At 37.1% G+C, this 25,572-nt stretch overlaps 1 protein-coding gene across 1 annotated transcript in view; it reads right to left on the bottom strand.

Annotated features, from left to right (window-relative positions):
* Positions 1–25,572, bottom strand: part of PPP2R5A (protein phosphatase 2 regulatory subunit B'alpha) — a 43,008-nt gene that overhangs the window by 4,074 nt on the left and 13,362 nt on the right. The window contains exons 2-11 of the mRNA XM_066316155.1: positions 20,849–21,045; positions 15,386–15,487; positions 10,353–10,445; positions 8,248–8,378; positions 7,974–8,033; positions 6,661–6,769; positions 4,242–4,295; positions 1,064–1,114; positions 234–353; positions 21–148 (exon numbers count right to left, since the gene is read on the bottom strand). Of these exons, the coding sequence (XP_066172252.1) occupies positions 21–148; positions 234–353; positions 1,064–1,114; positions 4,242–4,295; positions 6,661–6,769; positions 7,974–8,033; positions 8,248–8,378; positions 10,353–10,445; positions 15,386–15,487; positions 20,849–21,045 (1,045 nt within the window). The remainder of the gene's footprint in view (positions 1–20; positions 149–233; positions 354–1,063; positions 1,115–4,241; positions 4,296–6,660; positions 6,770–7,973; positions 8,034–8,247; positions 8,379–10,352; positions 10,446–15,385; positions 15,488–20,848; positions 21,046–25,572) is intronic.

Genomic DNA, 25,572 nt, shown 5'->3' with positions numbered 1-25,572 from the left:
TAAAGTGAAATGTTACGTACGGATTCCAGTGTTCTTTGGAGATCTTGTACAAACTGCCAAACATAATTGGTAGAATTTTATCAATGTTCTCCTCAATCAGGCTAAGAATATATTCGTTATTCCAGAAGTACAAAGCTCTTTCTGCAACCTGAAACACAAAGTTAAGGGTTCATAACCATAAAATAAGTTACCACAAGGTTTGTTTGGGGTTTTTTTATACTTATTTTATTTACCTGAAAATGTGAACTTGACACACTCTTGGATATTTGCTTAAATAAAGGCTCTTCTATTTTCTTGAATTGTGTTGGTTCTATAACATCTAAGATTTCTTCAATTTCACCTAAAAACATTACCTGTTTGTTTAGAAAGGGGGAAGAAAAAAAAAAAAAAAAAAAAAAAAGGATGAGAATGTTTCATATCACCACTGGAAACAGAAGCAAACAAAATACAGCTTATACATTAGTCATGAATCCTGTAAAGAACACTGTTTGTCATTTAGACATTCACAGGGGTTTTGCAGCCTAAAAGAAATCAATCACCACTTTCAGCTAACAGGTTACAGCTCTCCTTTTGGACTTCTTTTGTGTAAATGCTGAATACTTCACCAAAATGCTTCTGCAGAAAATGGGGTTTTACAGTTAAAAAAAATCAGGGCATCTTATTTCAAGAATGGTTGCAGAGATTATCAGAGATCACCAAAGTAGCTTTTGAAGTGATAAGTAGTTAATTCCCATATAAAATTGCAACCAGCAGAACTCTGTGTAGCTGGCACAGAAAAATTTATCGCCACTTGCAGAAAAAGAGACAACAGTGTTAAGGGACCCACTTTTAAAGAGCTGCTGGGGATGGAATCTGGTGGGATAAATCAAACTCTTGGGTTTAAAAATCATTTTAACTACATAGAAGAAACCAGACTGAGTCACATGACAAAGATGAGTGCCTCAAGAAGCTTCAAGAACTGCCAGGTTTTCTGCAAGATCTCTTGAAAAGCACAGCAGAGAGTAGGTTTGTGAATCTGCCCCTCAGATCACAGCAGACACCAGAAATGAGACACAAAACCAACCTCTTTCTGACTGCACGTTTTTGGCCAAAATTTGAGCAGTCCTCTGATTACCTGTATGAAAAATACAAACAAGTTAAAAGCAGGACAAGTTTCTACTACATACTTGATAAGGAAAAAAAAGAAGCACTGGTTTGCTTTTCCTTATCCAGAGGTTCAATGAAAACTGAATAAACACTCATTTAAATGTTTGTCTTGTTCAGGTTATCAGAATAACTCAGATCCTTACTGCTTTGTGTGCCTGTGATTACCCATTCACACTCTTCTCCCATCCCAGTACCCACATTAATTGACAGGATGCTGATCACATCAAAACATCACAAAGTGAAGTTAACCCCCCTGCAGCTAAATCTCACAGAGTAGTTTTTGTCTTCTACTCATCCATACTTTGGGGAGCACCTGCCTTGGCATCAAAGGTTTGAAGCCTGAGAGGAAACAATAAATGCTGACAGGGCTCTACAGAGGAGCCCTGGCCTCCAACTCTTCCTTTTCTCTGCTACAGTTTGACATGTAAGACTGGAAACTAAAGTAAGAAAAATGTGAACTTACAGAGAAAATATATTCTAGTATCCACATTTGAAACTACCTTACACAAGACTGGAAAAACAAATTGGGGAAAATTAATTGGAAAGTACAGCCCCCAAGAGGAATGGAGGGAATATAGCAAAGAAACGCTGGAGGCATTTTTCCTAGAAATAAACATCTCACATGGTGTCTGAATTACAAAATGAATGCTGGCTTAAAAAAAAACAAAAAACAAAAAACTCAAACCAAACCAAACAACCAACCAACCAACCAACCAACAAACAAAAAAAACCCAAAACAAGCTGTAACTATGTTCCAGAAGCAGAAACATTTTCAGAGCCTTATAAGCTTTCATTCTGAGGAAAGGACCTCTATTTTTTTATGATACAACAGCACTTAATTGATTGTATCTGAAGGGAAAACTTATTTAAATACCTTCCATATTTGCTTTTTGTCATGTTGATTTTTTTTCTTCAGCTTTCCACCTGGCTGCTTTATTAACAACTACATGTACTATCAAAAGGGGCTTTCCAGAGAAAAAAATTTAATATTACTAAGGTACACTTCTCAGCACAAATTACTGCAAGAATTTTTAAATATACTTTGCTAGAGAAGAGACCCACATTCTCAACTTGATAAAGAAATAACATGTTCTGAGTATAACAGTGCACACCTCAACAAGATTCCTTGCACCTCCTTGCTGGAGTATCAGCTTCCAGCTTGAATATGCTTTTATATTAAAAATATCTGTATATTTATTTTCATGGATTGCTGTTTTTACTACACAAGATTAATATTCTTCCCTGAGATACAGGATTCCCATGAAGTGGCTTACAACTCTAGACACCTGCTGGAAAATTTAACTCATGTACAAGGACTGCACATTTAGCCTGATTTCTTCCATGTAAAGGCCATTGCACTCAGCAGGGTTAGGTAACAAACTCTTCTTGTCAGCTCTGCAAACATCAGGACTGACCTGAGGCAGACTACCATAGCTACAAGAGCTCAGATTGAATGTCCTCCAAATTGACCCTGAGTGACAATTCCTGCCAGAAAAATAACAGTAAGGTATGTGTGAAGACAGCCTTTCGATGGAGTTCTTAAAATATTACTTGACCTAAAGCCAAGAAAAATTTCCAGTGCTATCTCATCAGTTGCCCCAAATTTTAATGTTTACTTTTCAAGCATTTTAGAAAGTTTCTTAAAGCTTCACTTCTTATCTTATTTAATTCCTTTATAAAGCAACTTTTACTATACCCCCAGAGTAAGAACCAAAGCAAACACAGGCAGTGACTCTGTTGTGAGTTCTTGTGTCTTCTCCAGCCTGAATTCACCTTTAACTGATTAAGAAGCAACCACAATTGTATAGACCACAGCCCAGATGAGCCTCAGAACTGCACTGCCCTAAAGCCCTGCCTTCTTCACAGCAGTTTGGGCTTGGATGCTGCACCACAATTCCATAAATTTGTGTCAGGAAGTTCCAACCTCGTCACGTTGTCACTTCATTCAATCTTGCAGGTTTTTATGTAACACTACACATTTTCAGCTCACATGTCAACTTTAACTGTCAAAATGCCTGGGTTGTTTCCTCACTTGGCTTAGGGAATATGGGTTACACAATTCCTTTCTATTTCCTCTCCCACAAAATAAGCTTATTGACCAGTGTGGCTGGGAACACTGCAGCACAGGGGGAAGAAGATGCTTCAAACACACAAAGCACATCCACAGACACCCTCCACCACTGACAGAAAAACTGGTCAGCTGAAATGGCTGAGCAGAAAACAAGCTTCCATTGAAAGACCAATCGGTGAAGATCAATATTGTTTTCCCAAAGCTGTTTATCTTTTTTTCTTTATATAAGAAAAATGTAGGTCTTGCATAAACTCTTCATGTTTCTGTCACAAAAGGGGTAAATATTTAAGTATCAACAAAGCCCTAATGGAGATATTCCTGATTGTCAACAAAAACCAGTTTCTTTTATAGCTGGCCTGACATCACTGTGTCTCCTCACGAGCTGCTGCACTGCCCTGAGCCTCTGTTCTTCTCCATGGGCGCTGCCAAAGCCTGTGTGTAAACCCATTGTAGGTGAGCTGTCAATATGTATCATGGGAGATTCAGTCTGGCAAAAGCCACAGATGCCTGAAGCACCTGAGTTTTGACTGCCAAGAGGCACCCCAGGAACTGAAGAGGCAGGACAGAAACACCAAATATGGAATTTCAGAGTTCTTTCTGTCTAAATGAAGTGTTGTTACTCTTTTCAACTTTTATTTCGGGATTGTTTATACCCTAAAATATTTCAACTTCATGCAGTGGCTAAGCACAAGCAATCAGTACCAAAACCATTGAAATTTTAGTTTTTATGAGGGGAGAATAGAGTCATGACATGCTTTCTCATTTGGGGTAGTTTGCATGGTACCAGCAGTTCAAACTTTTAGTTAAATCTGTGCTCTATCTCGGCCACAGCTAAAGAGATAAGTACTTTTTCAAACCCAGAATTTTCTTAACTATTCTAGATTTCATTCCCCCCACCCTGAAAAAATCCTACCTATCTCTCTTTGATCAGGATAACACAGCACTGCTGTACAATTCAACAGGTTACACTGCAATATTTAATTAAAATTAAAAATAGAAAGACATCCAACTGAAAAACACTTACAGGCTCTGTTAAAGTTGTATCTTTTTCCAGGAACTGTACAACACAATAGGCGAGCTGGAATGTAAGTCATATGGTTATTTAGTTTAAGCAGATATTGTTTGGACATTGCAGCATTAGTAAGTATGACAACTTCTAATGGAAGCACTTCAGATCATGGGGGGAACCCAACCCAAGACACCCCTACACAGCCATTTCATATTAGTCCAAACTAAACAAAACAGCAATTAAAGCAGCAAGATATACAGACCTGCTCTATCTTAGAAAAAAAACTTCCTGCATACCAAAAATCTTCTTTATTTTTAACCTAGAAAATTATTTTTAAGCTTGGCAGATATTTCCCTAACTCAGATCCCACATTCAGACAGGTTTTTCTTAACATCAACTCCTGTATTAACATTACAAAGCTATCACTTTCAAACATTGGGGTAAAAAAGGCCATACTTCCAGTAAAAAACAACCTGTAACACAGGTTTGACTGAGCACACATTGCTCACTGCTCTGGTACCAGACATCTACAGCACACAACATTCAGTAGGAAGATTACAAGTGAAAGAATCTGAACATATTCCAAGGCCACAAGAGATCAGGCAGCTGTTGCCCAGCTGAGTGTCCTGTCCCAGTGCAGCAATGGCCAACAAGTGCCTGTGGACAGGTGGAAGAGTGGGGAAGCATAATGTGATTTTATCACCAGCATTGCTCTCCCAGCCTCTCTTGGTTTCTGTGCAGGACCTGCACAGGCCAAGGATATTTAATCTTATGTAAGTACTTAAGAGTAGTAGTTACTGTGCACATAGTTGAGTAACTAAACAACCATCCCATGCAGAAACCATACAATAATCCTATTACTGAACTAGTTACAATCCTAGATTCCATTAAGACTGATTTAAAAAAGTCACAGTATTTCACAATATAAAGCAAAGACAAAAATTATGTAATATGCATTACATTTCAATACTCAAGATGCTTGAATTTAAGCATTCCCCTTGTTTTTTTAAATCTGTTATGGCAAAGCAGATAATTACAATGCTGTAATTGCAACAGGTCTAATTTATTTATTTTGCCCTTAGGCTACTGATGCATTTGTATAGATTCAAAAAATAATAAATGTCACACATTAATCTCGTAAATCCCATTTTAAGTGTATATTCAGTCCAGTAATGCTTTACTGTTCAAAGACACAAAGACTCAAGCTTAATTTATCTTTAAGGCTTTAACTTTTAAGCATAGGCTGTACTTTACTCAACAACAAAGCAACCAGGCCACTTGGGATTGCAAAGGAGATTTAACACTGGTTTAGACCTTGAGGGTAAAATGAAACACACAGTGCTGTGTGTGCACCTGGCACCAGCATTTTATGAAGGGACAGAGGAGTGCCCTGGTCAGCAGGACAAATGCTACTTTCAGGTACAGCTGAATTAATAGTGCCCTTTCAGTAGCTATGAACTGAATCAAATATATCTCCCCAAAAAAGGGCAACTTGCTGTACTGATGTGTCAGTGAGAGCACCTTTGGGAGGTGACTGGGCCCTTTTATTTCACTGACTCACTTCTTGGAGCAGCAAGGCAATAAACCACAAGGGCAAGTGATTTGATTAATGTAAAATTTCATGTGAGAATTAGGAACTAAGAGAGCTCTTCACTTGATTCTGTTTGTAGGCTATACAGTCATAATGATTTCACTTTCATTAGAAATCCATTTTCTTGTATCTTTAGTCTGTATGGAGCTGTACTAGTGAGCTAAGTTACAAAGCAAGTTTTAATTAGTCACAGCAGAATGACTTCCAAGTTTACATCAACCATATTCAATACTTGAAGTGCCATATGTCTGGAAAGGATACAGATTACTCCTCAAATGAAATGCTGAATGTCTGTGGCAAGTATAAGAATCAAAGTCAGCTGAAGAACTGCAGCATTCTGACAGCGTGTCATGGATCTACATAATTCCTGGCTGATCCAGAGAGCTACTGTGCATTTCTGCCATTTATAAATGGCAACAACATTCTCCCTCCCACCCCATCACTGGTGCAGCTTTGGAAAGAAGAAAATACTTTTGAAATAAATACCTGGCCATACCCAAGGTTCCTTTACACACAGCATTTAGATTTCATAAAGGAAATGACAACAGCACAAGGCCCTGGGATTAAATGAAGCTTAAAGTGTGACAAGACTGCAAGCAAAAAAGCTTCCAGCTTCAGTTGATAAGTCTTTGACTCACTGGTACATTCTTTCACTTGTAATACATGCCAAATATTATCTCAAAATTAACATTTAGATATAAGATCTGGAAGACTTTTTTAAAAAGTGACTGAATTTGCAAATATTTTGAATATTGATATTATAACACATAGTCCTTTAAATTTCATCAGTTTCAAATGTAAATACAAAAACCCCACCACTCTTAAAAATAGGCAAAAGCTTACCTGTGCATGAAACAAAGCTAATCCCTTTGCAGTATGCATGGGAATCAGAACTTTCATAAGGAACTGTTTGTGTTCTGCTTTCAGTGGCAGTGCAAAACCATTGATAATACTGAAAACATGAATAAGCAGGATTTATTTTTATTAAAAAATATTTTCTTCTGAGCAAGTCAAGAATTTCTGTAAGTTCAACTGAAACGCCCTTTCTGATTCAGTTTTTAACCCTGATTATTTTGAAGCTATAAAACAGCTCTACATGTACACAACCTTTAAAAAGCTGGTATCATGTGAGTTTAGACTCTTGGTAAGGACACCAGAGAACCACACTAGAAGCTAGATAAGCATTAGATGAGCTGAAGTATTTTTATCATGACCTCCATTAAATAAAATCATCTACAGTAAGTCTTGCTGTCCAATTGTAAAGCTTAGACAGATGTATCAGAAAGTTGATCCATTTCACTCACAATCACTAGCAACTTGCAGAGAAAAAAGAATAGATTATACAGTTTTAACAGTGCAGTTTGAACACTTGTTCAGAGATTGTTAAAGAACCTTTCCCTTCAAAAACAGTTTAAAAGTTATCTTATTGATTCAGTCATCTTATATGTAAGAGTTGATGAGCTATAGAGCACATAGAAGTCCTTCAGGGAAAGGTTAGTTTCTTTTGCCCTTTACATTTTAGGAAAATCTGAGAAAATGATGTGATCCCTATCACTTGATTTTTCATGAAAATTTATTCCACAATATTTCACTGTATTTGTATTTTCAGTTAGATTAGTAATACAATTTTCTACTGTGAAATGCATGACAGTTTTGGAAAGGCAGTAAAAAAACTAATAGAAAAAAACTTCAAAGTTAAGTTGAAGTTAGTGAAATAACATCCAAATAAAAGGTAACTAAAAAAACCCTAGCACTTGCAATGCTTTCATGACCAGAACTGAAGGAAAACCAGCCTGCTGAAGATTAAAGCATTTCCTTCAGCATGAGGGCAAAAGTTAACATTCACTTTCTGAATCAAAGAACAAGTCATCTATCAGGTAGAAGATAAGCAAGAATAGATAAGTCTGACAAACAAGGACCCTTGAGAAACATTTTTTGCCTGTTATCTTTAAAACTTGCACTGAGAAAAGAGTAATTTATTCTGTGTCCTAATTTGATATTCATGTGGTAACCCAGACAGTATTAGATTATCAGTGACTGCACTTCATCACTTGTTACAGTAGTAATTCTCTTCCCCCTCCATTCCCAAAGCAGAAAAGCTGAAGCAAACATTCACAGTAACGTTTTCTGTTTTTTCTCTGTGAGTTCAAACTTACCTTCCTAATATCTCAAGAAGTTCAGCAACACCATTGAAGTGCTCTGTTTCATATATAAACCTGTTACCAAAAAAGACAACGATCAAAAATTGCCACAGAGGATCAGAGATTCCAAAGAAATAACCTTTAGTAAGCTCCAAATATTTGAAAGCAAGATCACAACATAAAAGACCAAACACATGTCTTTTATTTCAAGAATAAATCACTGAAGACCCAGACTGTGAAGGCAAGATAAAATAATCCTCAACCTGTCACACACACACACAGAGCATACCTGAGGAAAATGTTGTTTATCTGTTTCCTGATGAATGCTCTTAAACCAAGGAATTTTCCATAGATTCTATGAAGAACTGTCTTTAGGAAATCACGTTCTCGTGGGTCTTCACTGTCAAACAGCTCCAACAACTTTAAAAATTAAATTGAAATGCATTACTTTTGAAAGACTCAAGATTTTGTTTTGTCACTATCTGATTTGAATTTTATCTTTAATTTACAAGTTTACATTAGGAAAAAAATAGAATCAGTTTAACTGTATATTTTGTTTAGATGCCAATAAGTACACTGTCAAATTTACATTTTTAATAAAGTGGATTTTTTCTAATAAACTCATCAACTTCATTCCTTTCCTGTGTACAACAGACACCGAAATAATTCCAGTAACTGTTATACTATCAAAATAAAAATGCAATTGCAAACATGAGATTATCAAACTGTAGGTAAGTGGTTTACACTTGTTATTTACGAAATCAGAATGAATCAAATTCATACCCTATGTTTACAATTTCTTAATTAAAATTCTTTACTGCTTATCTCAAAATGGTACTTGTGTCTTGATGGCCAAGCAAAAGCATTCCTATACAAGAAATTTTACAATTAAGGAGGGGGTCACAGAATAAGCACAAGATATGTAATTATTAACCAATTCCCTATTAATACTGACTAAATGCTGCAAGAAGCTAACAAAACTTTCCACACAGTTTTTTCTTGTAGAAAGCCTTCCAAGGATAGAGAAAAGACCATGCTCACTCAAATACATAAAAAAATAGTCTAATCACATTACAGACCATAATTTTGGTTATTTTTTTTAACCCTACGTGCCCAAGCAACAGCATATTCAGAAATGTTAGGTGCCTTGAGCAAGTCAGTAGCAACTCAAGCAGTCACCAAGTCTCCTGCTCAGGTCTGAACTTAAGTGTGTCTGTACCAAGCAGCACAAGGGACTGGAAACAGCTGTTCAGGAACTTGGTTCAGGCTCATTTCAATTTTATATTTAGCAGGAATTTCTCAGGGTCACTACTCCACGTTTTTTCCCATATATAGCTAGCTGTTGGTTGCATTGTCTCTATCTTGTACTCTAGAGAAAGATCAAATGAAATGTCAGGAACAAACTCTGAAATGCTGCTCTTAAGGACCACAGGATTTGTAAATCAATATGTAAACTGGATACCCACAGCCAACAGCTCACCAACAGCTTCAGGCTTAAATTTTGTGTGTAAGTTAAATAAAACTGAGAAGAAGGAAACACTTGTAAACAAGAACAGCAGAACCATAAAATGAGTGGAAATTAAATGCAGTCACTGAAGGTAGGGAGAGAAAGCACCCATCTTGTGGTTTCAGTTTTCATTGCTGTATTGTGATGGCCTGCCAGCACTCACTCTTCAGATATTGAGCAAACAAGTATTTTGACAAACAAAATTTGGCAAACAAATATTTCAACACAGTGAAAAAAAATCCCCATTGAATTCATCTTGAACCAAAAATTGTTACTGCATTCTACACAATAATTCCCTGAGAAGTTATATTTAACATGAAATCTCACTTCATTTTCTTACTCATAATTGCTTTGCATGGTAAAGCATGACTTTCCTAATTAATTTCTTACTTGATTTTTCCTTCTGTGGTTAATACACAGTAGAAAAGAGAATTACACTATCTAGACACAAGTAAAAAAAGGGTTGAAACATATTTCATCTACAATAAGTACATAAACTTTTTACAAGAAAAAAGTTTGCTGTAAGTTTTCCCATGGTAAAACTATAAAAAACCCAAATAAAGAAGGACTACAAAAATATAATTATCACATTGTTGATTTGACTGGAATTAAGTTACAAATCATGAAAAACAGAACTTTACAAATTCCATATATCTTGCATTGCAAAGCACTGAGGTAGATACGTGAAAACAAAGTGTTCCTGAAGTTACCAATGACACATAGCCCCTGTGGTATGATGTGCTGTTTATTGAGTGTTTGGCAGAAACCAGTGCTGCAACAACTGAAATTTACCCTGCATCAAAAGGAAAGCTTTAAGAGTCCACCTGATAAATTAAGCTGGAGAGGTGATCTTTAAATCCCACTTTCAGCTTTCAAACTCCTCTTACCTGCTGTACAAATCTCTGGTCAATGTATCGCTTTGCAATGCTGGGCTGAAAATCCGGGCTCTCCAAAAACCTCAGGAAAAACTCATACACCAACTGCAAAGGTGGAAATGAAAATTCTGAAGTTAGTAAGTACACCATAACATAGATCTCAGCCTTGTCACCACCACCGAAGTCAGTGGAACTATTCACCTGCTCAAAAAGTACAAAAGGAATCAAAGCCTAACACATCATTGCTTAACCACAGCTTCTACAGGAATTTACTGAAAGAATTATAGTAAGTACCCAGAACACTTTAATTCTCAGGAGAGTCAAAGCTTAATAAATAATCTACTGAAAATACCACTGGTGGACAAAAAACATGTTCTAAACGTTACATTCCGGCAATGTTAAGAACTTACTAAGGAGAAATAGGTTACCAAACATTGAGCAGCACTGAGAGTTAAATTAAGTGTTCTAACATCACATAATTCCTTAAAGAGATGAAGAAATATCTCCTAAGTGTTCCTGAAATTAAGTTTTGACTGCAAACTCTGAAAACGAAAAGTTGCATTAACACAGCTGAATGAATTCACAGAAACTGAAAGTTTGGATTAAAATTAGGCTTCTATATCCTGGAAACCCAATTATAGTATCCATTATGGCTTGTGGTATATTATTTCTACTTGAGTTCATGTTCCTATTTGCTACAATCCCATAATGCCCAGAGACAAAAAAACTCATAGGAGATAGAGCTACCAAAGGCCTGGGGTAGCAAAGAGTGGCATGAAGAGGCCAGAGCACAAGTCCCATATTTTGGGGTTCATCAAAAGTCCAAGACAAAATGCACTTCCATAACAATGGCAGATCAATAAAGTACACAGAGGGCATCTCTTCACTAAGACAGAATTGAGAGGAAAGATGCCTTATGTTTAGAGTACAGTCAGAGTTGTTCATGTTCTCAATGCCTATTTCATAACTCCATATAATTAAACAACTGATTAGTAATAATACTACAATGCAATTTGGGTACATCATGCAATCACTGACTTGGCTTCTACATAAAACCCACACAGAGCTGTGCTCGTACAGGCATGAATTTCAACTATTACCACTCTGAGCACTTAACTAAACTGAGAGCAAACACCTGAGTAATTCATAATTATAATTAGGAACCTCACTGCAGAGAAATGGATGACAGTAAGCACTTTCATGCAGAACATTTGAGCTGACAGTTACTTATGTATAGCCTCAAGGAGGGTGTGCTGTACTTGCAAAGCAGAGGCTTGGAAACTCAAGCAACCCTTCACTTTGTCCCCCTCTGTCAGACTGTAAGAGCTTTTCATTTCAGCAGTTTACATAGGGTAACAGGATTGGGAGGGATCTCTGGAAATCTCCTAGTCTAACTCCCAAGGCATGGTCACCTAGAGCAGGTGACAAAGGAACAGATGGGGTTTGAATGTCTCCAGAAAAAGAGATTCCATGACCTTCCCAGGCAGCCTGAACAGTGCTCTGTCATCTTCAACGTAAAACTCCTCATCTGTTTCAGTGTATGGCCATTACTCCTTGTCCTGTCACTGGCACCATCTTCTTGGGACTATAATAGACAACTCAATAGCAGAACTTTAAATGAGCTCTGTCTTAGAAAGAGCTCAACCCTGGCTGTTTAATACCTCCATTAATGACACAGACAGTGGAACTGAGAGCACCCTCAGCACGTTTGCAGATGACACCAAACTGAGCAGGTGCCTTGAGCAGCCTCATCTGGTGTAAGGTGTCTCTTCTTATTGCAGGGGGCTTGGACTAAGGTGATTTTTAAAGGTCCCTTCCAATGCAAAACATTCTGATTCTACTGATCTTTTTCAAATTAGCAACTAGATAAATTAATATAGAAATGGGTAACATATGGCCAGAGGGAAGTTATATAGCACAGCTTTATAGAGATTAATTTTTGGAACTTGATTCAATTCAAGATTTCAGTAATAAATTCCTATATTAAATGTTTCTGTCAGTGACAACAACAAAGAACAGCCATGCTGATACCTGCTTAGACAATGCCACAATATTAGAATATTAGATTTTTTTTCTATTTTCCACCAGGGGAGGAAATAGAAAAAAAACATATGTCATGTTACCCACAAGAAAGGACAAGTTGACCCTGAAGCCCTAGAAGAATAAATACAGGATGGAACTCGAAGATTGCAAAGCCACAGTTGGAATTCCAAGAAAAAGCTCTGCTAAGCAGTTGCAAGCCCTTAAGCTGAGAAAAGGTTAGCCATAGGATGACTAAGATCCATGCTCACAATGAAGCTATGGAAGTGACAGATGAAATCCTAGGGTATTCCAGGAAGATACTGACAGCACAAACACAGAGATGCAGAGACCTACACATGCTTGTGGAAATTTATTTAAAGCCTGAAAGGATACAGAGAAAGAGCCACTAGAATTGTCATGGGATAGAACACTTTCTAAGAGTGAACACTAAATTGTCATATTTTGTTTTCCCTAAAGGACAGGGGAAGAAGGATAATTATGGCTTCTTTCCATAAACACATATAGTGACTGCAATAGACATCAAGCAGATGAACAAAGTGAAAAGCACAATGCTGCAACATCTTGTTACAAGCTGTCCAAGATTAAATTCAGGATATCAACTGGTATCAAATGACATTGGAAATCCTTATGAGCCTTGGGAGAAACATGAAAGCTTCTTTATCCAGGGCATTTCAGGAAGCAAGTTGCAGTGGCCATTTCTGCACTCCTCCTGTATGCTAATGTTTGCAAACTTAAAAGCATAAACAACAATCAAACTAGGGGCACCAGAACAGATTCTGGCCACAACAGATCCTACCTAGAGACAGGCATGCTCAGCTTTCTTGAGTTTAACAGAAACTTTACTTTTGGAAATACAAAATCAGGAGAAAGATGTTGGATTTAGTATTTTTTGTTCTCAAAATTGGTCTGCTTGGGTCAAAGAGCTAAGAAATATAAATCCTAGTGCTTTAGCGATTCAATCTTGCAGAGGCCACTAGAATATTATGGCTTTAAACTACCAATTCCACCAATGTTGCAACTCCCTAAGCTTCAAAATGCACAGCAGCTTTAAATGCCAACCTGTTCAACCTACTTTGGCTGTTACCAACCATCCTGAGCATTGCTTTTAAGCAACACCTTTCAAGTGCCACTCATTTTACTGAAGGTCTGGTGTCTTTTGTTGTGGCCACACACATTGGTAACTTACTAAGCAATTATGTCAACAGATTCAAGCAGAGAAGAGTAGAGGTTTAGATTTTTTTTTTCTTTTCTCTCCCAGAAAACTGGCTACCTGACTGCCAGACCAGGATAGAATTTGGAATTTGTTTGTAATTGATCAGTCACAAATCACAGCCAGCAAAACACCCACACCTTCCCTCCTTAAGCAGTCCTTTACACTATGCCAAAATAATCATGTATTTTTCTGGGGGGGAGAATGGTTGTGTACAGCCTTTCTTCCACACACAAAATTCAACATTTCCAGCAGCTTTTCATTGCCCCTGAAGGGCAATGAGCAAGTTATCCAACCCAGCCTTCTATGGTCCAGCAGTACCTGAACTGTAAAAGGACAGAGTGGGAAACACAAACTGTTTCCACTGTGCTGCAAGAAATGATCTACTCCAAGGACAGGATGAACAACAGACATGGGAGAGGGAAATCCACAACCAGTGACCAGACAGCCTGGCAAAAACTCCCTTAGAAAAAAGCAAGGAAGAAACCTGAAAATAAAATTACAGATAATACCACAGGCTACAAACTTCTTTTAATTCCTCTCAGGCAAGCCTAAAGCACAAGTGAACTGGTCACAAAATCCACAGGTCTTTTTCTATGAACAGGACTAGAGTTATATTATGACCTAAAGTGAACTGGGCTAGCACTTACAAATTTTACCTTTGAGCTACAGGTATTTAGAAGTTAGATGGTACCGCATCTCTGACTACAAGAGACATTTACTTAGCCCTTGCATCCTCCCACCCAACAAAGTCAAGCCTCTCATCTAGTTCAGTCATAGCCATTTCGTATATTAATTAGAATCAGTCACACATAAGAAAGTAACTTTCACAGCCTTTAACCCACAGAGTCATTTTTTGTGATCACTTAATTCTTGTTTGGTTTAAGTCTGAAATATTGTGCTGAATATGTACTTTTTAGAGTCAAAATTAGAAGCCCAGTTTTTAAATTAAGAGCATTTGTGGATGGATGCATTAGAACTGTAATATTATAGCACTGTAATATATAAATAGCATTTTACCTCTTGAGAGGAAAGAGCAAATGGTATGCAGATGTGCAGCAGCTTAATCTACCCACTGCTAGGAGCTGCTACTTCACTTTTCTTTACCAGATACTACTCACATAAATTCAGCAATGAACTACCCGAGATATGTGCTTGAACATTCACAGCTTCCAAGAGTTAACTGAAACTAAAACTCAGCAGCATTTCAAGTCAATCACGTGATTGATACAGCAGTGCTATAAAAATCACGAGATCACCACAGAAGTGCAACAATGGAATAACCATGCAACTGTTACCAAACAACGCTGATATTGTAAAGTTTTTGCATGGAGGGAGGGCAAAGGGTGAGGAAGGAGGAGATGATTTCTCTTTGCTCAAAGGACAAATAAAGGCAATTACTCTATTTTTTGTTATTGCCACGAGAAATTGAACTGTTAATACTAACTTCTGTTTGATTGAAACAACACCAAAAAGTTGCTCAGTTGCAGAAAACAAACCTCTTAGGTGAAGAACATAACTACCTAAAATATCCACAGTTTTAAGACATACATCCACCACTATTTAACAGTGCAATCCCTCTGTTAAAAAATAGTATTTAAGCCATTTAGAAGAGTTACATTCAACTGTATTTATACATGCTAAAAAAAGCACTACATTTCTCCCCCTCAAGTATAAAGCTTCAATTTTATTATAAAAGCAATTTTTTTGTTCTCAACAAAGGTACAAAGTGACTGAAGTATCCACATTTCTTGCCTTACAAGAAGGCTTTGAAAGTAAAGGAATCACACACCTGTATGTGGGGCCATGAGGCTTCAAGAGTTGGTTCATCTTCTTCTGGATCAAAATCTGGGTTATCACTAGGTGGAAGTGTTCTGAAAATATTAGAACTAATCTGCAAGCAAAAAAAAAATAAAAAAGTATCACTGTTTATGCTTTCACAGATCACATTCATTAAGGTACTACATTTATCCTGAAGTCAAATGAAACAAAACCCTCTAAAAAAAGTAACATAATAAATCGCTGGCTCATTTTTTCAAAACTGCAAAACACAAACAGCCAGAAGTCTGTAATACATCAGTGAAAATAAGAAAGTAACTTTTGTCTCAACTGCTTTACAAGCTTGTAGCTAGACATGGTCATATTCAAGAAACTTCCCTGAAACTATGGAAGTTAAAAATTTCAGCTTCCTTATTAAAAAAAAAAAAATAACTACATGACACAAATATTTTTATATCAGACCACAAATAATACATAACTAATCAATTATGATTTAAAGAGAGGTCTCTCTATGTAAGAGAGAGCATGTCTGTCATGTAAGGCAGACAATCCCAAAAATGTGTCTTATTTCTACAGTTCTTCATTTTGCTTGATTTCAAGATGTTTCTGTTTACATTTTTCACCTTTGAAAATTTCAAGATGCTTCAAGGGTTTGGAAAGTTAGAAACACATAACCATTCTAGCTTTTCCATTTCACATAGTAGCTATTTTTTCCTAAACTGACTCTAAGTTACTTTTAGTATAATTTGGTCACATTAAATCAATTTCAAAAGGACAAGTTTAAAAAGGTTTCTTCGGGGATTTTTGAAATATATTAAAGTGTGGATAGAAGATCATTCAGATTTCAAAGGAAAAATGTCATCTCTTGCACCAGATATAACATACTGGATTTAAATCTCTAACACAAACGAAAGAGAACATGAAGTTAATTTCGTTTCTGTGTTTTCTACCATTCTTTCAGGAACAAGTTTAACCTGACTTTTCCAATCACCTTTCAAACTCTTTTAGTCTTTTTGATCAAATCTTTTCAAGTAGCTGCTTATCACCCAAGCCTAGTAAGCACAAAAGAAACTGTTCAACAGTTTGCAGAAAATTCTCCTATACATATTCCATTGAGTCTCCAAGGTGTTGGAAGAATTGAGCGAAACGACTTTAGAAGTCGCCCAGCTGGCTCTGCACATAAGCATCAGCTGCCTCATTAAACAAGATCAATAAATCACAGAATCTCTAGGTTGGAAGAGACCTCCAAGACCCTCAAGTCCAACCCAGCCCTAACACCTCAACTAAACCATGGCACTGAGTGCCGTATCCAGTCTTTTTTAAACACATCCAGGGATGGTGACTCCACCACCTCCCTGGGCAGACCATTCAAATATTTTATCATCCTTTCTGTAAAAAACTTTTTACTAATATCCAGCCTGTATTTCCCTTGGTGCAGCTTAAGGCTGTGTCCTCTCCTTCTTTCAGTTGCTGCCTGGAGAAAGAGACAGGTACACAACTATTGCATAAAATGACTTTCCATTTCCTCCTATGTCCTTTGTTCTGTGTCCTATCACTGTCTCCTGCTGGGACACGGCAAAGCTGTGGCACTGCTGTCCTGGATTGGAAGGGAAATTTAGTTTTGTGTGGATGGACTCAGCTGTCTCTGAGCTTAATGCACAGGAAAAACAACAGAAAAAGCAAAATAAAACCCCAAAACAAATACAACCACCCAAACAAACAAACAACCCTACTAGAAACAGTACAGTTATCCTTTGATGTTGTAAATGCAAGGGATTTGGGATTCCAAAGCTCAAGAAGAAAAGGCTGTGGGGGAGAGGAGGGGGAAATAGGAGTCAGAGAATATTAATTTTAATCAAGCTCAAAAACCAACATTACAACCCTGGTTCTCTTATTTGCTTTGTCTACTCTTATCAGGTATTCAATAAAACTCTGCGGCATATGAATCAGTCTCCTACAGAGAATGTTCTACCTCTGCTTGCAAGTGTTCTGGTAACATCTCCTGAAAATACTTTTTTCTTTCTAGATGCATCTTGCAGAACTGAGCTGGTCAGCCTTTGGCACAGAACATTAGAGTAGTAAGTTTCATGTCTGAAGCAAAGTGTTCAAAATAGACTTCTGCAGCAGAAACAACTAGCAAGCCTCTCAGACAGCCTTTGGAAATCCAATTGTATAATTTTCAGAGTATTCAGTACTTCAACTAGCCTTATTCATCTCCTGAGAGTATATGAAACTTAAAATAAACCTTGCACCCTTTTTGCGTACTAGACTGTCTCCCCCAAAAACCCAGTTAATTTATTTTACTATGTTTGCAATACTTTTGCAAATTGTTCTCTATAGCCTCTCATATTATTTAAAACATTATTTTTCTTTCCTAAGTGGTGTCTTATCCCAAAACTGTGATTTCAGATACACAAATCATAAAAGGTTTTTAAAGCTGGATAGATTTCCAGATAAATCCAGCATCAGCTTTCTAAATTAAATCTCAAACTTTTCCAAAAATGACATCAGAAAATGTGCCTGTTAGTGTACTGACTGTAGTGTGTGTTTTATTAAAACAAAACATTAAAAAACATTTTAAAAAGGCCCTTATTGTCCGAACATATTGAAATATCTGAAAGATACTTCGTTCAATTCCAATTTCTGAGTGTGCAGATGGAGAATACCTGATTTCTCATAAATTCTGAATTCACAACTCACACAGCCTATTAGGACAAATTCATTACATTAGATTTTTATATTCTGCTGGGGAACAAGGCCAAGTTGATAGACACAGGGAGATGAAGAGCTACGTGTACTGAAGAGACATTTCTAGCATGTTCTCAAAACTGATAAAAGGTGGAACTTTCTTATTTCCCAGGAAGTTTTAAAACTTAAAATATCCACAATGCCAAATCCTAATTTCCTTTTAGCTTCAGAGTGCTTTTAACTGAGAATTTCCAAGCAAAGCAGACACTAGTTTTAGATGACCCAGAACAGAGGTGCACTGACTGCTGTGCTACACCTTCTAAACTATTTGCAAGCAAAACTCCTCCTCAGCTGAAGGAAAATAAGGTTACCCAGGACACCAAAAAGATACCCTACAGTGTGTCCTGCACATCCATTTAAACAAAGACTTTTTTTAATGATGTTGTTCCATCCTCAGTTGCTTAAAAGGACACTGGTATCATTTCAAGCTCCCTGCCTCAGGATTCAAGCAGAGCAGAGACAACCCGTGTGATCCTTGGCTCAGCAGCTATCCTGGCAACAGAGCCCAGTGCAGGAAAGGAATGGCAGAGACCTCCTCACCTGCACAGACCTTGCCTATTCACTGGTCAGAAACATTTTATTTCCCTTCCTGCTACCTTTAAGGCATTGTTGACTCAGCCTCCCCACAGCTCAGGCGACTCCAAGGAAACCTGTTTGAAACCTGAGGCTGTTTCCTCTGCCAGTTGGAGAGAAGGTGTCCCAGGCCTAGGGAAAAACAAGGGGCTTTGGAAAGAAATTGTCTCTGCTTCTGCCACTGCTGCCACTCTGGCTTTTTTCAGGGAATTCTTTAGTCTGGCTGTCCTCTACTACCAGCCAGAGGGTAGCTGGATTTCATTAAGGCCATTTCTACTTTTTCATCCCAAAATCATCCTTCAAACTCTGCAGTGAAACTGAAGGTTTTTTCCTTTTAATGTCGGAACACTGAACAGCCTAAAAACTTGAAACCCAAACAAACCAGAAGTGAAGCAGTAACTCCTCAATCTCATACAAGTTCTTCTACCGAGAAAGGCCTCGAGCCTGACACAGGTGTCTCTCCCTGGAGGGAGAGACAGACCCATGCAGATTTTTTTGTGAAAGCTGGTACTTCATCCTAATTCCCAGGAAAGGCCTTTTCTGCTGCCAGTTGCCAGGGAGATTAGAAATACTATTCAAGCTTGGAGGGATCTTTTGTCTCAAGCTCTCAAAAAGCTCTCATTGAGCATTTAAAGCTCTCACTGAGCTTCTTCACTCTCTGTCATTTTAGGGGAGAAAAGGAGATGGAAATTTGTTATGGAAGGAAAAACAAGCATCCACAGAATCCAATCATTTGCACAACAACAAAAACCTCAAAAGAACAGCTCAACACCACCTTATCTCCAAGAAAAGAAAACAACTCCAATATAAAAGAAAACCTCCCTTCAACAAGTACTATGGGCTAGTTAGTATATTCTTGCTTCTAACAAGGGGCTACAGAGGGCACACAGGAGAAGAAAATACTGCCAGGATTTAGGCTTGCTGCCACCAGCAGCAAGTAAAAAAAAAAAAAAAAAGAAGCCTAAGAAGAGGTGAACATACTTTGTCCTTTATTTTCTCATGTAAAAAACATTTAGGACAGAAAAACAGGTCCTTTAAAAAACAAACTATACAGAACCCTGAAGTGTCCTAGATTTTTTTTTTTGTAAAACTTAATAAGCATCTGCTGAAACAGCCAAAACGATTAAAAGGGTTTCAATAATCCTAGCCCTGCATAATGGCAAAACATCCACATTTATTTACATTAAAGATCTGATCTTCCCTATCAGCTGCCCAGAAAAAAACCTCAACCAAACAACAAACTAACCACCAAACAACAAACAAAATGAACCTTAAGAAAAAACTAGCTTGTACCGTAGAGAGAACTACACAAGCTGCAGGCTGCTTTCCTGAGAGCTCTTTTAAAGTCAGCATTTTATCTAAGTGAACTTCACCAAAGTTTGGAGAACCATTAAGATAATTGCACGGGTGCTAAAGCCATTGGTTTTACATTTCACATTTCTAGGGAAAAAAAAAAATCAGATTATTCTCAAGTGTCTTTCAGTTGCATTCTCTGTAATGGAGCACAGGCAGATCAAAAACATTACCTAAGTAGCATTAGAAAATGCACATAAACACCTGGGAAAGTCAGCAGATAACAACCACAAATATTTTGTTCATTATTCAACAAGCCATTAGTAGCAATTGCATGGGACAAGTCATCCTATGGTTTATAATTTCAGCAAACCACTTAGGCTACTCTAGTACAGCTCTCCAAGGACAAAATAATAATAAACAGTCACATACAGTATTTACAAAGTAGAGTTGCTTTCTTATACTGATAAATCTTTCTGCTGTCACCAGTGCCTGCCACAATCACTATCAGAAAACTTTACCCTAACTCTCCATTGCCACTAGTAAATAAAGATAGGCAGCACTAAAATATTGCCATTTTCTGTAAGAGAACAACTTTAAAGCTTAACCAGACTGCAAGTATCTGCAGTGTACCAGTTCTTTCATTTTAATTAACCTGAATGCATCATGTTTCAGCTCATAATTAAAACTTGCAAGTTGTTTGTTTTTACAAGCCTTTCCAAGCCAAGTTACCATTAACAAATTATATTGTATTGTATAAGCAGAATAACCAACCACAATTTTGAGTTAAACACCATTAGAGTAATAAACTGATTAAGATACTTTATTAAAATTCAAACTATAACAAGAGCATTCTACTTACCATTTTCACAATGTCAGCATAAGCTGATTCAACAATCACCCCACGATTTGTTGAAACATATTCAACCAGTTCATTCAGTGTTGCTCTCTTGATTTCTTTGCTTTTCAGGTCTGAAACAGAGTCCATGAAGTCAAAGAGCACACAACACTGTTGCAACTTCTGACAAAAAAGATCTTGCTGTTCATTGAAGGTGGCATCTATAAAAGAAAAAACCAAAACCCAAACACTTAAGTCTGTAGAAGCAAACACAGGATTTCTAAATTGATTTTGTTGACAAGAATTTGCATAGCTATGACTCGTTTTTTAATGGGGAACATTGTGCTTCATAGTCTATGAAGCAAACTAACAGCAAGTTATTAAGCAACTCGGTGAAAATTGAAAATATCTGTATGTTAAAATGGAACACCATCATCCCCAACTTTTGGTACATGAAACAAATAATGGCCAAAGATATGGCAGTAAATATATTCTCCAGCAACGAGCTCCTGAATTAACTTTATTTGAAATACACAGACATTAACGAGTCCCAGCTCTCCATCACCAAAAGTCATATCCAGAAGCACTGCATCAAACTAACCTTTCATTCATCCGATTTGTCTCATTCTGTTCCCTAATCCTTTATTATGTAACCTGCTTAAAAGCTGTAAAATCTGCTTTGAAGGAACCTTGTCTTTTTACCCCAATGCAAAATGCTTCACATACTTTTGACATCATGTGATCAACGTTACTCTGAAGAAAGAATTCCAATATTTCGAAAGGATTAATCCTGAATTTTAATGCTTTGGTCTAAATAATTTATGACAATCTTAGTCATAGAAGGATTTTCCAGATTTTTTGGCCTATTAAGACATTGTGTTTGGCTGTGACTTAGCGTTTTCATTTTAGCATTCAGTACCTCTGTAATCTGATAAGCAGAATTCCTCCATTAGCATTTCCCATTAACTCTAAAAGAGATGGATTATCAAGCGCTACACTCCTCAAAAATTTAATACATCCTTAATATGTTGTAACTGTTCCAAAGCTGCATGATGATAACAATCATAAAAAAAGTCATGGTTTTAACTGAAAATTTGGTTTAATGTGTCTTTTGTTCTTGTTTTCAACTGTTTATACAGGTTCAAAGCCACTGCATCAGTACAGCATCACCTCATCTATCAGCCAGTAGGCATTTCACTCACTCTGGTGAAAAACTATCCCAAATTTTATCTCCAAATAAAGAATGCTCTCCCCTGAAAAATTTTCAAGACCTGTCTACAGCCTGACTACCTCCTTTAGCATCATTCATTCACTGTAGTATTGCTATGAGCACTGCTGTTTCATCATGCAAAAAAATTATGAAGACAAGAAAAAGGCAATTGAGTGCTGAAAATCTTAAGTCTCACTTTAAAACCTGAACAAATCACAAAAAATCTCATGCTTCTCTTTAATGTTTTATAATTATTCTAATTAAACAAACTTAATAAAGTTTATACCTTTAACAGTTCATTTTGATAATGCCCATTTCTCAAATTTTCCTACCAAAATACCTTTTATTTAGTGGCTGGAACAACAGTCAACAGCAGGTTTAATATTCAGTAGTTATCTGATAGAATTGTTTCGTTTCCATAAGCAAAAAGTAATTGTTGAAATGGACTGACACGCCTCCACTGTAACCCATAGTGCTCACTGTGCCCTGGAAATTCAGGCACCAAAATACTGCACTGTGCTCCCTTTCCCCACCTGACAGCTCTGATCCTTTCAGCTGAACTTCAGGGAGCTTGTGAACGAGCCAACAATTACTACTCCCTCATGAAGAACGATTCACACTTCTGAATGTCAATTCTGCCATTTTAAAACCATTTCTCTTTTGAATAAAAACCCTTGCACGATGCTTATTTCACTCAGATAACTACAAAGACACGAATTGTTACACTCTGCAAAATAATGAACATCAGCTGTAAAAACATTTGTAAGTTATGTAACATTTCAGGTCAGATCTTCTAATATTCTACAGCGGATTGCATGAGTAAGTATTGTATCATAGCAACAAAGCAATAACAGTGACATGCTGAGGATAAAATCCAAAAAGCCTAATTTAAGGAACCGAGACACAGGGAGGGCAGCTTTTTTTGTTGCTAGCCCCAAGCTGATAGCCAGACTAACATAGGAACCAAGCCTACTCTTCTCTTCCCCTCACTTCACACTCAAGTATACTGCAAGTTACAAAGATCCACAAGAGAGGCACAACTAATACATAGAGCTGATGATAAGAATTAAAAAGAAAATTTCTTTAAAAATTAAAAGTGAAGTATCACTAAGTGAAATTTACCCAGAAGTTTCAAAAACCAGCAGACAGCACCTCAATACTTTTAACAGTGGTTCAAACAGACTAAAGACCTCAGATTAAATGCCAGCAACTGGAATTCATACAAAATAATTAAATCACTTACTAACTTCCCTAGGATACCAAATAAATTCCTGCATTAGCCACTTCTAGCTAGACACCAGAGTAAAAGAGAATCTCACTCCTGCCATGCACCAGCAGTCCATTTCATTAGCAACCTGATCTCTTTCAACTGGACATGTTTCCTTAAATGAAAAAATCTGCCCATTAATCTATTTTGTTACTATTAAAACATTTAAAGTAAAACCAAAAGAAGTATTTTCTTCTTAGCATACATCCTTTTTTTGTACTTACAAAGGGAAACACAATTGTTTTATCAACTTATTACTCTAGTCATCTGCAAGAGACGAAAATTATGTGCAACCATGGCAAAAATAAGGTAACAAAAAGCCAGTTCTGTTCTATCAGCACAATCTATCTTCATGTGCTCAATCCCTGCTTGACACATTGCACATTTGTCCCAGGAATGTTATGAAAGGTACCATGGGAACCACCAAGTGATTGAGGAAAATTTGTTTGTCAGATAGGGTTCTTAACTTTTCAAAGCCTTCCCTTTAACTATCCCAGCACGGTGAAGGCAGACAACTTTATATCACCACAAAATCATATCACAATGGTTTATTCTAGTTCTAGGAATAAAATAAACTGCGCCACCATAACAGCATAAACACTGGAGCTTTTAGCTTTAGTAGTTGAACCTACAGGATGATTTTTAAACCAGCTTCGAAGATTTACATTGTACACGCAGAGTTCAAGATAATTGTTAATCTTCAAATACCCTAAATACAATAAAGACCACAGAAGATAAATTAGGTTCAAAGTAGACGCCTTAATGAACCAACCCTGAATCAAGCATGATGATGGGAAACCCTGAAGACAAAAACTTAACATCTAGCACCAAAAGAATTATTACAAATTATGATCCACTTTAATCGTGACTTGCCTCTGGTCATTTCCATGAGAGATAGCAGAGAGCTTGTACCTGATTAAAATACTTAATTTGAGTGTTGCACTTCATAATACTTAAATTCTCCACAGACTATTTCTACTGTTTACAACCCCCCTCTATTACAGACACTCGGCACGATAACAAAGGACAAAACGTAACAAGCAATTTGACTTGGAAGCTCTTCCTGAGCAAAAGTTTTAAAATGTTGAAAGAGCATGATTGTACAGACTTGGCTCCAAATTGAATGCTTTCAAAATTATAAGGTCACCAACGCATGGAATATTGAGTTAAGAGACTAACCTTTCTAGGGAAGGCTCAAGCAAAATAGGGAAAGAAAAATAATTCACAGGAGCTACCTCACTAGTACATAACTGAAGACAAAAACACACTACAACGATGTCTTCCTACAATATATTTCTCTCTTACATTTACATGCCTTCCTCCTGGAAGAAAAAGCAAGATAATTCTCCTTTCTCAACAAAATTATTTACCCAAGACCTTCAGTACAAAGCCAGAGAACCTAACATAATCCCTGATTCATCAGCAGAAACCAGATTCTAAACCCACAAAAGCTCTCTCAACTACACAAATGGCAAGTTCAAAATTTGTAGTTTCCCTGCCAATACAAAATAAACCCTCTCAAACATTCGCAAACATTTTCCATTTATTTTTTTAAAGTCTCTCTAATTAAATATTTTTGCTTTTTCCTGGAAGAGCTACCCCAGGAAGATGCAGAACCCAGAGAAACAATGAAGGAGCTTTTTTCTGATAGCCTCTTAAAGCAGTTATACACAGCCCTTTCAAGCACTTAGAAGACAATGATATAGAATATGAATAAAGTACCACATATCTCCTTAGAACTTGGTGACAATTCTACACTTCTCCATAATTCCCTGACAAACTGAATACATGAAAAGAATCATGTCATAATTATGCTGCATTCCACAGGGCAAAGTTTAGGATTTAGTCTCTGCTGCCTGGTTACATTTACTGCCCTGTACTCAGCTGTACTCAGCAGATCTGCTGGAGCAGGATGAAGCCTTAACACTGACATGGAGAGAGGAACACATAGATTATGAGACTCCAAATCTCTGGCTTTGATTTTGGGGCTTTTAATTTAAAGGAATCAACGTTCTTGTACAGCTTGCTCCTCTTAGAGACACCATTAGTCTGAAAAGGAGGCAGTGAGATAAACTCTGCCCTACTTACATAAACCAAGCATGAGGAGTCCCATTTGACCTAAATGTAATATTTGGTTTTGTCCCAGAGAGCTCTTGTGTATATGATTGTTGTGATCTCTCTTAGCATCTGAGTGTCAGTGCTCATGTTACAGGCATGGCAAAACATAGTTTGTTAGGAGATGCAGTTTTGGTGCAGTTGATGTTACAACAG

The sequence above is a fragment of the Sylvia atricapilla genome, chromosome 3 (genome assembly GCF_009819655.1).
Source record: "Sylvia atricapilla isolate bSylAtr1 chromosome 3, bSylAtr1.pri, whole genome shotgun sequence".
In the NCBI taxonomy this organism is placed as follows: domain Eukaryota; kingdom Metazoa; phylum Chordata; class Aves; order Passeriformes; family Sylviidae; genus Sylvia; species Sylvia atricapilla.
Note: the sequence above shows the minus strand (reverse complement) of the source record. Positions and strands in the feature narration are given on the sequence as shown.